The sequence below is a fragment of the Copadichromis virginalis genome, linkage group LG3 (assembly GCF_057382275.1).
Source record: "Copadichromis virginalis isolate Kocher_CV1m ecotype Utaka linkage group LG3, C_Virginalis_male_GT1.1, whole genome shotgun sequence".
Lineage (NCBI taxonomy): Eukaryota > Metazoa > Chordata > Actinopteri > Cichliformes > Cichlidae > Copadichromis > Copadichromis virginalis.
The window spans coordinates 39,885,099-39,900,864 of NC_140620.1; the positions used below are offsets into that span (position 1 = coordinate 39,885,099).

The window sequence follows — 15,766 nt, forward strand, 5'->3', positions numbered from 1 at the left end:
TTCAGCAACTGCATACTTACTGCCAAGTTCATTACCTACAAGTCACATATTTTAAACAATCAAGGCGGTATGGAGAGGAAGTACCAGAGCACCTCCATCCAGCCACCCGGTCCTCTGTCGACACATGCAGGGGCTTGAGGTACAGGTGAGTCACTGAGGTGCAGGGGAGGCATTCCTCCTCTGCCCCCTCCTGGATACCTGCATCTCAGTTTTATTCCACAATGTACTTACATTCTCATGACACATACACTGAATGGTGTCCAGGGGGGGGGGGTCTGTTCATTCAGCCTCACCTCTGGTGCTGGTGCCCAATTCTCAATTTTAAATTGCATATACAGGGAGTGCAGAATTATTAGGAAAGTTGTATTTTTGAGGAATAATTTTATTATTGAACAACAACCATGTTCCCAATGAACCCAAAAAACTCATTAATATCAAAGCTGAATGTTTTTGGAAGTAGTTTTTAGTTTGTTTTTAGTTTTAGCTATTTTAGGGGGATATCTGTGTGTGCAGGTGACTATTACTGTGCATAATTATTAGGCAACTTAACAAAAAACAAATATATACCCATTTCAATTATTTATTTTTACCAGTGAAACCAATATAACATCTCCACATTCACAAATATACATTTCTGACATTCAAAAACAAAACAAAAACAAATCAGCGACCAATATAGCCACCTTTCTTTGCAAGGACACTCAAAAGCCTGCCATCCATGGATTCTGTCAGTGTTTTGATCTGTTCACCATCAACATTGCGTGCAGCAGCAACCACAGCCTCCCAGACACTGTTCAGAGAGGTGTACTGTTTTCCCTCCTTGTAAATCTCACATTTGATGATGGACCACAGGTTCTCAATGGGGTCCAGATCAGGTGAACAAGGTGGCCATGTCATTAGTTTTTCTTCTTTTATACCCTTTCTTGCCAGCCATGCTGTGGAGTACTTGGACGCGTGTGATGGAGCATTGTCCTGCATGAAAATCATGTTTTTCTTGAAGGATGCAGACTTCTTCCTGTACCACTGCTTGAAGAAGGTGTCTTCCAGAAACTGGCAGTAGGACTGGGAGTTGAGCTTGACTCCATCCTCAACCCGAAAAGGCCCCACAAGCTCATCTTTGATGATACCAGCCCAAACCAGTACTCCACCTCCACCTTGCTGGCGTCTGAGTTGGACTGGAGCTCTCTGCCCTTTACCAATCCAGCCACAGGCCCATCCATCTGGCCCATCAAGACTCACTCTCATTTCATCAGTCCATAAAACCTTAGAGAAATCAGTCTTGAGATATTTCTTGGCCCAGTCTTGATGTTTCAGCTTGTGTGTCTTGTTCAGTGGTGGTCGTCTTTCAGCCTTTCTTACCTTGACCATGTCTCTGAGTATTGCACACCTTGTGCTTTTGGGCACTCCAGTGATGTTGCAGCTCTGAAATATGGCCAAACTGGTGGCAAGTGGCATCTTGGCAGCTGCACGCTTGACTTTTCTCAGTTCATGGGCAGTTATTTTACGCCTTGGTTTTTCCACACGCTTCTTGCGACCCTGTTGACTATTTTGAATGAAACGCTTGATTGTTCGATGATCACGCTTCAGAAGCTTTGCAATTTTGAGACTGCTGCATCCCTCTGCAAGATATCTCACTATTTTTGACTTTTCTGAGCCTGTCAAGTCCTTCTTTTGACCCATTTTGCCAAAGGAAAGGACGTTGCCTAATAATTATGCACACCTGATATAGGGTGTTGATGTCATTAGACCACACCCCTTCTCATTACAGAGATGCACATCACCTAATATGCTTAATTGGTAGTAGGCTTTCGAGCCTATACAGCTTGGAGTAAGACAACATGCATGAAGAGGATGATGTGGACAAAATACTCATTTGCCTAATAATTCTGCACTCCCTGTAGATATTGTGGGTTCTGGGGAGGGGCCAAGCTGACACCAGCTGATAGTTTCAGGCCACCATGGTAACAAATGAAGAAAACTGAGTTACAGATAAGTGATCGCAGGAAAAGAGAGCCTTACCTGTGGCTCATCACAAATTCTTCTCTATGGTCTTTTTTCAGATTACAAAAGTTTTCAACTTACACCCTTCAGGCAACATAAATAAATAAATGAGGCTAAAATATTGTATACTTCTACAGACGTTCAGCCAGACTGTTAAATTGTGTGTAGACTGATATGTCAGAAGATATTATGGTGTCCCTGTAATATGAGTAATTAGCTCTAAAACATTCCCAACACTTATTCATTGTTTTCAGGTTTACTGTGGATTGTAATTATTTATTAAAAACAAAAACAATAAAAATATTTTTGCAATTCGTTTTCACAATCTCAAAAACAGAGGTGAGATGTCAGGATGTTTTTTGTTGCAACAAACCACATGTTGCTTCATTGTGTTAAACAGTTCACTCTGGGCCATGACCAAACTTCCAGTTCCTCTTTACACATACTGACGTTTCATAACAAGAATAACACGACACCACATTCCCACCAGAGCTAAAGTGTTTTTAGGAAACATCAAGTTTCATGCTCTGCAGAAGATGTATCATCAGATTTTTTTGTTCAGTTTAATAACTGTAAATAATTAATGCAGCAATTAAAGCAAGTATCTATAACAAGCCAAATTGTTCTTCCTATTTTAGTTCTGCAGGCTGATGGAGAAATAAGCCTGTAGCTTAACTTAAACTTCATAGAAATGTTTACACAATATTTTCCATCAGTCATATCTTTTTGAGTAGTGGCCCTTCCTGTCATGGTCTGACATGTTGTAATACAAAGGTCTATATGTACTCTGGCACTGTAACACTATACATACTATTGTGAATAATTAACAAATCAATACATGAATAAAAGAAGAGAGTTTTTAGAAGTCATGTGTCATACATATAGGGCCTTGGGGGTGGGCACACTGAACAATGTCCAGAGGGGGGTCTGTTCATTCAGCCTCACTCCGAGTGCTGGTGCCCACTTCAGAATTTTATTTTTTATGTAGATATTGAGGGTTCTTGGGAGAACTGGAAGCTGGGAGCAGGAGCTGGCTGTCCGGTTGGAGTCTGGGTTGGTGGGCTGCTCTGCTTGGACCGAGGCGGTCTGATTGTCTTCCTCCCAAAGTAAAGGGGAGCATCTCCTGGGTCTTGGGGGGATTGACCCTCTGGGGGTATTAGTGCATAGACCTGGAAGTATAGTGTGTGTGTGTGTGTGTGTGTGTGTGTGTGTGTGTGTGTGTATACAGCATTCATTTCTGTGTGTCTCCATTTTGGCTGAATGTGTGAGTATTTGTATATGTGTACATGAGATTGGGAATGCATGCTTGTGTCTGTGTGTGCCTGTTTTTTAATGTCTATGAGTCAGGTCAGAACATCTCAGGCACCCGCAAGTGAGGGGCATTTTCCCCCCGCCACACTCCCTGTCTGCCCCGGTCTATTGGTGGTTCTCAGTGTCTGGGGCTGAGTGCTCAGGTGTGTACCGGCTCATTCCCAGCATTTTCTTGTGGGGGGGGGGGGGGTCTGTGCCCCTGGGTCTGTCAGACCCTTGGTCTGCTGTAGCCCTATATGTCATATGTCATACATATAAAGCCAGAAATGGTTCAAACTAAAATAATTTGTTCCTACATTTAAAGCAAATACCAAACAGAGTTTACAAACCATTTCTGTGACACATGGACCACCAATCATTTTTCCACAAGAACAATTAGCCTGGGAAGAAAAGCGGGACATATTATTTCTGTATCCATTACCATCCCTGTAGTAAACTTTCCCACATGAGCACTTCCATTCTGCTTCTGGGTCGTGTTTTGGACATTTTCCTTTCCCAGTCGTACAAATGGAGTCAGTTCCTTGTCTTTCAGGCTCATCTCCATAGTTATTATTTTTTCCCTCTGGTGCTGTCTGGTTCTGCAGTAGAAGGACAGTGAGGAGCAGAGATGGGCAGTAACGCGTTACTTGTAACGCGTTACTGTAATCTGATTACTTTTTTCAAGTAACGAGTAAAGTAAGGGATTACTATTGCAAAATCGGTAATTAGATTACCGTTACTTTCCCATAGGAACGCTGCGTTACTGCGTTACTAAAACCGTGATTTTTTGCGAGAATGTCTCACGACAGTGACGTAAGCAAGTGCGCCGTTGGTGACAACAGCTGTGTGCAGATCAACAATGGATCACATATCGATTGTGGGAGAGAGTATGAGCGTGCAGCGTTTAAAGTGTGGAAGTACTGACCTTACTTTGAGTTTGATTCCATAAAAAGTGACAAAAACATTAGCATCCATCGTGCGTGGGAAGAAAACTTCTTTTTACAGCGAAGAAACCCCCTAAACTTCCGAGCAAGCACCGAGTGCGCAACAACGTAATGGGAAACTCACAGAGAAACTCGCGGATTCTTCAACTGACCGCGGCACACCTGCACCAGGGTAAACCTCCGCCTGCCACAGTCCTGCTTTACAGGTGAAAATAGAGCAACAGGACCGCTGAGTCTTTGACTTTATTTATTTTCTGCTGTGTTTTACTTGCATCTATTTGAAAGACTGAGTGTAAACACAAAAAATATTTTATTTTATGTGCTGGAATGTGCAGAAAATAGGTTTAAATGTTAAACTAATTTATTCAAGTCAGAGAATTTTGCATATAATTAAATGTTTTGCTTGATGCATAAAGTTAAAAGGTTAAAACTGATAAAACAAGTTTAAAAAAAGAGACTTTCCATTTGATTACATTTTGTATGATGGATTATGCAGAAAAAGTAGAATTGGGCTGAAAGATCTATCGCTTTATCACCTCTTCAGGTTGTAAATCGTGTTTTTAAAAAGTAACTAAGTAACTAAGTAATTAATTACTTTTGAAAATAAGTAATCAGTAAAGTAACGGGATTACTTTTTGGGGAAGTAATCAGTAATTAGTTACTGATTACTTTTTTCAAGTAACTTGACCAACACTGGTGAGGAGGCATCAAAGTTCCACAACACCTCCACCTTTTCAAGTGGTGGCATTGCCTCATCGCCATTCTCCTTGTTGGGGGAAAACTCTGTAAAAAACCCAGGAGAAATAAAGACACAATGAGACAAAGTTACTTTCTTTATCAAACGTGTACACGGGTGAGCTGCTAAGAACAACTCACACCATGCACAGTGGCTTGGCAATTTTTATAGGAAAGACAGTGAGAACAGGATAAGAAAATAATAAACAGATAAAATAAAACAACTCCATATATGGTGCTAGTCTCGTCAGCAGAGAGCTAGGGAAGATAAAACAATCTAAAACAATATGTCCCAGAAACAAGATGTGTTTGCTGGGAAAGTCTAAAAAGATAATTCTAAACTAATCTAACCATAGGCAGAGGGCAGACAAAAGGCATCTTTGTACATTTAAAAGAAGGTAAAGAAACATAGAATCATTTTTCCTGTAACATTCCCTCCTGTTTTAACTTATTTTAAATGTATACAACAATTGTCTGTGAAGGTTATTTATTAAGTATCTTAAGCAATTTTTTAATTTTCAAAATGTCAGCATAGCAGAAATGGAAGTCATCTGGTCTAAAGAATAAAACAAAAGAAAATAATAAAAAGAAAAACATAGTAAATGAAAATCATAGTAAATGAAATAACAAGTGGAATAAACAAGAAAAAATAATAAAACGAAAACTACAAAAAATAAAAGGATGAAAACTAAAATGAAAACTTTGTATTTAAAAATGATGAAAACCTAATATGTAAAATGAAAACTTCAAAAAATACAAGGATGAAAACCTTATATTTAAAATGATGCAAACCTTAAATTGAAAACTTTATATGTAAAATAATGAAAACTTCATATTTAAAATGAAAACTTCAAAAAATAAAAGGATGAAAACTTGCATAACCTACTAATGTTTTAATCAGTGCGTGATCACTTGACAAGTCATTTTTAATCACCACGTCATTCATTAGCAGTTATTACAAGTTCTCCTCTAACAGAATTGCAACGGGATGCTGTTCTTCTTGAGGCACGGCAACATAAGCAGTCATTGTAGTTGTTATCATCTTTGAAATCATTACTCTTAGACATGGCGGTGTAGCTGCTCCAGATGTGTGGTCAGTGACATATTTCTGCAGAATGGTCAAATTCTGCAAAGCTTCATAAATGTCTCCGCTTACAAACTCCTCCTTGTGATGCTGTTAGCAGGTCTAGAGTCAGTCTGTTCTGCAGCACCATCGTTCTGATGGCCTGCTGTTCTCCTGCTAAGGCGGTTCCCAGGGTCTTAGTCAAGTTGATGCGTCGTAGCAGAGCATATCGGTTGATTTCCACATGATCCCGCACCTCGGCAACTCCAATGCCGGGGATCAAGCTCTGTAAGAATTTCACTCCTCCTCAGATGCGAAACTCTGGTTCCTTTACTGCTTGGTGCCGTCCGTGCACATCCTGTCTGGTAATGAGTCTTTGTTTGTAGTATCATTCGGTAGCTGTAGTTGGAGCGACAGTTGAGGCTCATCAGTGTCGCGTTACTGGCACAGGTTTCGTTGAGTGAACAGTCCATACACTTCCTCTCGTTCCTTGGTGGGCAGAAAGTGTATATGTATTTGCATAGCAGTCAGTTTTATTATTCAAGTAAGCTGTAGTGTTCATAAACTGCCACCAGAAATTAGTGGCATAGCCATGGGGAAACTTGGTGTACTTTCCTTTGTCATACAGTGTCTGCCTTTTCTTCATATTGCGTGACTTGTTGTCCCTCACGGAAGCAAAGATGAGGAGCCCGGCCATGGTCAGGGCCGCTGCAGTTATTAAGAGCCACCACCTCATGACGACGGGACACACCCTCCTGTCGCGAGTAGACCCCCCGGCCAGGAAAGCTGACCCCTCCACCGGGCGAGATCACAACAAGTGGGCAAGCCTGCTGTCAGCTGTGTTTAGATGGCTTCACTTACTGGCTCTGATGGATGCAAGATGGTCGTTCCGCTATTTTGCAAGCTCCAGTTTTTCCTTTGGAGCACTTTGATCAGAACCCAGTCACCGGGCTGTGATCTGCAAGACACTTGATAGACATCATTACATTCTTCGTCATTTACAATCATCTCTTTATTTTCCTACAACTTAGACATACATTTTGCTACTGAAATTGTATCTGCCTTTTTCACTGGGTAGATTTCTGGCCACTTTGAGAATACATCTATAACCACTAGGGTGTATTTTTACCCTTGGCATTCATTTAGCTCAATAAAGTCCATATGGATTGTGTGGTCTCAGGTTTCCCTGAGCATTATATTTTTGACACGTCATGCACGTTCTGACAAATTGTTTTGCTGAGGTTTCAAAATTTACAGTGTAGAATTTACAGTGTAGAAATGAGAGTTGACAATACTGGTCAGTCCCCCCGTTGACAAATGCGTACAGCCATGAGTCACTAATGCCGCCATTTTGTGGAGGAATTTTGGCAACACTAGCTTGCCATAACACATCATTAAGTCGTTTGTCAGAACTGCACCGTGTTTTAGCCATTTTGCCTGCTCTGCTGTGCTTGCTGCTTTTGTTCATTTTTCAACACATCCAGTGGAATCTGATGTGTGTTTACTGCCATCAATGTGATGTTTGTCATTTGTGCCGCCTATTTTGCTGCTCTGTCAGCAAAATTGTTGCCTGTAGTAATGAAAGAGTCAGTAGGCGTTGTAAGAGGTTGGCATGCTGAACCGGTTTTCCAGTTGGTGTAAGCATTCCTCTGTTATGCCAAATTTTTTGCAAAATGATGCACAGCAGAGAAAACATACTGGCTGTCTGTATGTATGTTTATTAGTTTGTCTTTGTGTATTTAGCTTTCGCGTATCACAGCTATCAGCTCAGCGCTCTGTGCAGAACATGAAGAAGAAAGTGGTTTTGCTTCTATTATTTTACTATCTGTGGTTACTGCGTAACCTACACAATTTAGGCCTGTGCTGTAAGGTCAAATGCTGTTCTCCTAGCTTCCACACTTGCTGATCATAAGGTGGATCTGGGCCTGGGGTTTGTTTAAATCTCAGAATGTTGTGATACTCGGTTGGTTTCTGGAAAGTGGATGTGGCGGGTGTCATTTAGCATGCACTCAGGTGTAATACCAGAAAAGAATGGCATGACTGCTATCTTAAGTTTTGTCAGAGCATCTCTACCTAGCAAATTTACTGGACACGACGGGTCATATATGCATTTAATAAAGCACCTGCGGCCACTTGCTGTGTGTACTAGTTCTAAAAGGGCAGTTAATTGTTGTACAGTTGTGTGGCCTGAAGCTGACTTTACAACTAATTTGTCCTCTACTCCTACAATCTCGTGGGAAGTGACCTTCCTCTCCACGGTTCTAGCAGGCGTTGTCTCTATGTTATCTGCTGTTTCTGCGTGGCTGTCTGCAGCCTTGGTGTTTGTGACTTTGCTCGCCTCTCTGTTCCTGATAGCCACCTGCGAATTAGTGTTTTAGTCTGTTGTCAACACGTCAGCCTTATTTTTAAGTTACAGAATGCTTCTTCTCCTTTTTTTTTTTTTTTTTTTTTTTTGGTTTGGGAGAATAGATGCAACTCTACATTTTCACTTAAGGCATTTTTAGATAATTTCTAGTTCTTCAAACAATTCATGGATCTCACACATTTCAAACTTTCAAGTTAGGGTTGTTTCCCATTTATACAAATATATATGTATTTAACTTTGCATTGCTCACAGCTCATAGCTCACAGCTCTAAACCTAGGCATTTTTCAATCATATGCCTAATCACTATGTGTCACTGTGATTCTCAAGTATTGTCACAAGTTCGTTTAAATTCGTTTCCAAAACCAACAAAATAATCAAACAAAAACAAAAAACATAAACGTGTCAGGACACAAAAGAAAAAAGAAAAATGCTGCCACCCGAACAAGGCAGAAGTCTGCATATGTTGGCTTGTAATAGCATGCAGCTTGTAACATGGTAGACTAATGTGCCTGTGTTAATTCAGCTCCATATTATTGTGTGAAGTTCCACTGGGTTGGGAGTGGTTTTGTGTGTTTCACATTTTTGGTGAGCCAATGGCTGGAATGGGGTTGGACTAATTAGAGGCAGGTGTACTTGATTGCACTGACACACTGGTCTACTTATAGCCCACACTACAAACACTGCTGTGTCGTTTTGTCTCTCTGCGCAGGCCAGGGCCTATTATATGCCACAGCCTAAAGGCAGCTGGGTTGCAGAGGCTTGAGTGACCACTGACTATATGCTTGCAGGGTGGTGGGTCTCCAAGTACAACTTCTAACCCTGTTAAAGGCAACATGTGGAGTGCAACTTGGCTGTGTGGCATAGCTGGCTCTGGCCTTGGGACTGTGTGTTTTTATACAATTCTTAAGTGGGACACTGGACTGTTTTATCTTTTATCTCTTGATATATTTTTCGTCAATAAATTATCTTTTAGAATTTTATTGACTGTCATCTTTTTGCCCACGACTGAGACGGTTGGTCAGACCTAGAGTCTTTCTTTGGGTGTGTTACAGCAGCTTCTGCTCTAAAAGAAACAAAAAGAAAAAGAAAAGAAAATGTGGAACATGCTCATCAGCTTAGCAGTGTCTACATATTTAATTCAGCTTCTCAATCCTGTAGTTTTAGCTGTTGTCTACAGGGTTTTGCTTATTGGTTGTTATTATAGGTGTGCTCTATATCTCAGCAATGTGTCATTCTAGGATGATAGGTTTCAAACTGGTCAAGTGCCTCTATGCACTTCATTAGTTTAGTTATTCTCTGTATTGTCTTCATCTCACATGTCATTACACTGAGTTTCAGCAAACCTTAAGCTTGATGCAGACTACTGCTTAACAATTATCCACCTCACATCATAACCGATTAAGGTGCCTCTTCATATTAATATTATGTCATTGTTAATATTATCCTCTTTGTCTTATATAACAGCAATAGCATATTATAATATTTTATCAGTGTGTACCACTATACTACTACTGAGCCAATTTGATAGTTAGGATCATCTTATTCAGCAAACAGATAATTTAGAATTCATCCAATCTGCGGTCACATTTGTTCTCTCTGTTGCATGGCGGACCAGGCAGTTCTATTATAATATATTATTTATATTTTATTTTGTATCCATCAAGGGCTTCAGATGACCTGCAGAATCATCCTTTTCCCAGGGTGGAGACAGTTACCTTTTCACACACTGTCCTTGGCTGAACAATGACACAGCCTTAATATACTTTATTTATGTTATTAAAATATTTTCGTGTGAATTATTTGCTTTATATTCATTTTATACATTGTGGGCATGGTCATCATGCCAACTGTGTTTCATTGTTAATATCACTTTACAGGTTGTTATCCTTGCTATTATTAATTTCAAATACTCTAAAGATAATTTCTACTGTAATTTTCCCTTTGTTTATCTTTATTTCGTACTTTTTATATTTATATCTACTCAGTGGGGTCTGTTTTCAACCCTTTTAAACCAACTCAAACTACTTTGATCTCTAGTTTTCACTTAATAAGGGATTATTATGTTCTTCCTGATATGGGTGTTGCTGCACATGCGGCTGCAGGAGTGAGTGATGGTTTACTAAAAGGATTGTGGACACTGCACAGTGTCTCGTCTTCTGGTTTTACTAAACTGGCAGTTGGATTCTGTTCTTCTGACTGTTTATATTTTGTTTTCTTAAATCTCTCAGTTTACAGACACTGTTTTTGTCCGGCGTCTGGACTTTTCTTTTCTCACCACTGCTCGTCAGCAGGAATGAGTTTTAATGTCACTTGCTTGATTACCCATCTTATTTATGTATTTACTTATTTTTGTTTATTAAGTAATATATACACGATACAGCTGCTATCACCTTCGCTGGTATTAGAGACGAGAGTGGTTGCTCACACGCCCTTCTACTTTCGGACTATTTCCAAAAGCGGTGTGAACTTTACGAGACGGAACTCGACCGTTCTCTCAACTCACCAGCACGTCAGTGAATAGCAGTAAAAGAAAAACACAGTAGGAGCAGCTCAGTCTCTTATTGGACCGTGAAAATTCAGCTTGCTCCGTTAATTAAAACAATACACACACACATTCACATTCACACCTATTTGCGCGATCGGAACCCTTATCATAAGGGGAGCTGCCAGTCTTTCTGTAGACGAGCTACTTATTCCCTAGACCCTGTCTAGACCCAGCTGGGGGAGCTACCCAGAGCTCCAAACCTAACCCACAGAAGTGGGGAGCTTCCAGTCGACGAGCTCCAAGCTACCAGCCGACGAGCTACTTTAAACCCACAGAGGTGGGGAGCTTCCAGTCGCGACGAGCTACTTTCGCTATTTTAAATTCCCTGAATTTAAAATACGCTTTTACGCAAGATTGTGTCAGTGTGTCTGTATCTACCTGGTCGGTGTCGCCGGGTCTGGTCCACCTCGATCGGGCCCCACCACCGTGGGTCGCTTTCTAAGACGTTGGCCAAGACCCGAATTTAACGCTCTTGGTCTTTTTCCACACACCTGGTGTGTGGGCTGTCGACAGGCGAACAACGTGGACTGGTCACGGAGATGGGACACGATGGAGGTGATCCGGCTGTCGAAGGACCAAGAAATGTTGGGGGAAAACTCTGTAAAAAACCCAGGAGAAATAAAGACACAATGAGACAAAGTTACTTTCTTTATCAAACGTGTACACGGGTGAGCTGCTAAGAACAACTCACACCATGCACAGTGGCTTGGTAATTTTTATAGGAAAGACAGTGAGAACAGGATAAGAAAATAATAAACAGATAAAATAAAACAACTCCATATATGGTGCTAGTCTCATCAGCAGAGAGCTAGGGAAGATAAAACAATCTAAAACAATATGTCCCAGAAACAAGATGTGTTTGCTGGGAAAGTCTAAAAAGATAATTCTAAACTAATCTAACCATAGGCAGAGGGCAGACAAAAGGCATCTTTGTACATTTAAAAGAAGGTAAAGAAACATAGAATCATTTTTCCTGTAACACTCCTCCTCGTTTGTTGTTAACTCAGAAGACACCATGTGTTGCTTTGCTGTGTTGGCCATGTTACTTTCTCCTTCTTTAAACGATGCATCAGAATCATCATCATTCTCCATTGTGTGAAAGCTATCAGTTTGTTGGAAATCGATGACCCACCCTGTAGATTATAAACATTTATAGCAGAACAACAGTTCCCTGTATGTGCTTACAAGTGAATGTATAACAATGAGTCTGGTTTAATCTAATGACCCCAAAAACTAGTGAGGTGTACACTCAGTGTTTAAATATTAAATGTTCACTGGATAAAATTAAAAGACCTAAAATGTTTCGTTCAACTTTTAATGGGGAAAAATATGTATATAATAAACTGGCAAATTTCATTTAAAAAAAAAAACGGTGTTAAAAAACTTAAAAATGCAGTGTTAAAGCATTCCACATATTAAAATATACTCTGTTATTTATCAGATGATTTACATTGTATAAATCAAAAGTAGCTCTGTCTTGTCAATAATAAGACCAAAGAGCTGTGTGTACAATGGAGAACACCACCAGTAGATGGACACAAACATCTTCAACTTGCAGGTGAAATAAAGCAGAAACGGTTCAAACTAAAAGAATTAGTTGGTGCATTAGAAGCAAATACCAAAGCTAAACATATATAATTAACCAAAAAAAGCATTTTAGGACAAAAAAAGACAACTAAATAATGAGTAGATCTATGATTAGCAAAGTTTACAAACCACCTCTGTGACACTAAGAGGTTTTCCACAGGAACAAACAGACTGGTGGGAGTAGCCAGAACTATGATCCTGGTACCTGTTACCATCCCAGTAGTAATCTTTCCCACATGAACACTTCCAGTCCTGCTGCTGAGTCCTGCTGTGGATATTTTGCTTTCCCAGTTGGACAAATGGGGCCAGGTCTCGGTTACTGACGCTTGCTTTAAGCTTCATTGTGATTATTTCTTCTCTCTGGTGCTGTCCGGTTCTGCTGAAGAAGGACAGCGTGGAGGCAGCAAAGTTCCACAACACCTCCACCTTTTCAGGTTGTGGTACAGGCTCTTCTCCGGTCTCCCCCTGATATGTGATTGATGCAGAGGTTGTCACGAGTTGGGTCCCAGTTTTGGCTGTGCCAGTATTTTGCACCTTCAAACCTTGTGAAGTGGATGATTGAGAACCTTCATTTCTCTTTGTTGTGAGGCTGCTGAGCTCCTTATCCTCCCAGCACAGTCCATACACAGCTCCATCCTTCAAGTTCTTTGCACACTTTTTATCACATAAACCAATCGTCCAATCAGACTCTTCAGACAGACTGATCACCCACCTCTGAAAGCTCCTGGCTGTCTTGGTACTACAGATTAGAAGAGTTGCACAGCACTGTCCCAGCCAGCTATTGTGGAAAACCTTCCTGTTGTCTTTGGACAGCGACATGCCAGGACCCAGAGACTGTGGCTCAAAGATCAGGTCTGAACCAGTGGGAACAAGCTCCTGGTGGTGTTCAGGATCAACCAGAGTCAGCAATGATCCCCAGAACTGAGACGCTTGCTTCACCATCTTCTCCCCATTCTGTCTCATCTCCTCAACCAGTTTGTCCCGATGGCTGCCCGGCTCCAGCCCTTTACTCAGATCCACAGCTTTGGCCTTCTCCACATCCTGATGCACCTGAGAATACATCTGCAGGAAACTGAAGGTGTCCTTCTCCTTCTGTGCTGCTTCCAGGCTGCTCTTGCTGGTTTTCAGGGACACCATACGAGCAGAGACCGAGCTCTGGACGCTGGTCAGAGAGATGTCACGCAGCTTAGTCACAGCCTCAATCAGACGCACACTGCAGCGACCCAGCTTCCCTCTTTCACTCTTCTCCCACTTTTCCAGACTCACATTCTCATCGTCTGTTTTCTCCTGTAAGATCAGCTGCTCAGCTTTCAGCTTCTCCAGGAGCTCTTTGTGGGCTGTGGAGAAGGTCTTCATATTGTGTAGGCGGTGCTGGTCCTCAATGGCGCAGGAAACACACACACAGGTCATGTCGTCCAAGCAGTAGTACTCCAGGAGCTTGCCGTGCTGAGGACATTTGGTGTTCCCACATAAAGCCATGGGTTCAGTCAGAGGATGAGTCTGCAGTAACACAGGTGTGGTCAGGTGGGCCTGGAGGTGCTGGACACACATGGAGATCTCACACTTCATGCACGTCTTCTTTGCTGGTTTCCTGTCCTCTGCACACATGTCACAGAGGACAGTTTGTGGATCTGTTCTTCTCCTTTTTGTTTGTATGTTGTCAGACATGTTTTCCAGCAGGAAGTCCTCCTTAGATTTGCTGAATATAACTCAGTGTTGTACAACAGTTTGGATTATCTGGAAGTTGGTTTGCATTTTACACTGCTAAAAGAAATAGAGAAGGTAGAGTCAGGCAACTTTTACTGCAGAAATATGGACGTGCCAACATGAAAACACAGATCAGAGTTTAATTTGCAAACACACTTTTGTGCTAGGGTAGAAGAGACATGGACTTGTAATAAAATGCAATCAAATGATAAAATCCAGGCAGCAATGTTTCTATTGTTGAGCCAACATTAAAAACTGTTAATTTGCCATAATATAGCTTATGGATGACATCCCTTCACTGCCCTTGCCCTTATTTTCTATCTGTAAAATAGAGGAAAGTTTTCATGTAAAGTCACAATATTTGATTATTATATAAAGGCTTTGATGCTTGAGGCAGGATTTACTTCAGTATCAGTTTGTTGGTGCACAGAATAAATTGACTAACTTTCTTCTTTTTTCATAGGAACAAACATGAAAACGCGGTGTTCTCGCTTCAGTCAATCAGATAAATAAAATCATCCTATATATAAAAAATATACTCACTTTATCATCTATCAGATCATTTAAATCGTATAAAACAGCCGCTGTGTTTCTTTGTTGTCATTAATAAGACCAAAAAGCTGTATTTATGCCGATCATAAACTGAAAACAACCGGAAAAGATGGACTCGACGATGCTAAGAACGACCGTGAAACCGAGAAGATGGAGTAAGATAACGCTAGCGATCAACCGACCGAGGCTAATGTTCTGGATGAAATTCAGTCGCTCAAAATGCATTTTACAACTTACCTGCGAGAAGTTATAACATTAAATCAAGAAATAAAAGATGTAATCGGAGTGTTTTCCGAGAGCCTCACCTCAGCAGAATCTCGTATTAGTAAAGTTGAGGAAGTGGTTTCCTCACTAACAAGTTGGGAGGCCACTTGTTATTGAACTAAACTGTCAGGAACTCCTGCTGAAAGTGGATGACCTTGAAAACAGAAGCAGGAGATCCAACATGAGACTCGTCGGATTACCGAGAGCTGAACCAGGGAAATCACTGCGTTTTTACAGAGCTGGACTGTGTCCAAATTCAGGGGCTGCTCCTCCTTCGGAGCCCGATTACGTCGTAATGTTTTCCATATTATTTCCGTATTGTTATTCTATTTTATATTTTAAATTATAAACTTTTTAGATCATAAACCTTTATACAATTGTGCCCTGTATGTGCTGACAAGTTACTGTAGAAAAACGAGCCCTGTCTTATATAATGACACAAAATTTTTGTCATTATATAACACCAGTAGTATTTTCCAGCCTGGTCTCTCTCTCTCTTAGTTTCAATCAGTTTTCAATTGAAACTGATTAAAACTAATAGAATCCAAAGTTATTTACTTTACTTTTTAAACAGACAAAGGTGTACATAATAAACCGGCAAATTCAGCAACTTTCTTTTTTCTAATTAACAAAAATTTAAATGCAATGTTCTCGATTCAGTTAGTCAGATACATAAAATCATTCCACATATTAAAAATACTCTCACTTGATT

General features: G+C 40.7%; 1 protein-coding gene and 1 long non-coding RNA gene across 3 annotated transcripts; both read right to left on the reverse strand.

The window, feature by feature from the left end:
* Positions 1-5,060: 5,060 nt before the first annotated feature.
* Positions 5,061-8,091, reverse strand: LOC146714714 (uncharacterized). Its single transcript, XR_014918841.1, has 2 exons — positions 5,763-8,091; positions 5,061-5,695 (listed from the first exon to the last, which is right to left on the reverse strand). It is a non-coding gene; the product is annotated as an uncharacterized LOC146714714 (long non-coding RNA).
* A 2,013-nt stretch (positions 8,092-10,104) lies between these two features.
* On the reverse strand, positions 10,105-15,308 carry LOC146714715 (tripartite motif-containing protein 16-like). Of its 2 annotated transcripts, none has more exons than XM_085451074.1 (2): positions 15,096-15,308; positions 10,105-14,295 (listed from the first exon to the last, which is right to left on the reverse strand). In XM_085451074.1, exon 2 carries the CDS (start codon positions 14,197-14,199, stop codon positions 12,643-12,645), a length of 1,557 nt encoding a protein of 518 aa, XP_085307200.1. In that variant the 5' UTR covers positions 14,200-14,295; positions 15,096-15,308; the 3' UTR covers positions 10,105-12,642. The 2 variants fall into 2 exon arrangements, 1 of the variants encoding a protein (XP_085307200.1); XR_014918840.1 differs by lacking the exon at positions 10,105-14,295 and adding an exon at positions 14,319-14,559.
* Between the last annotated feature and the right edge of the window lie 458 nt (positions 15,309-15,766).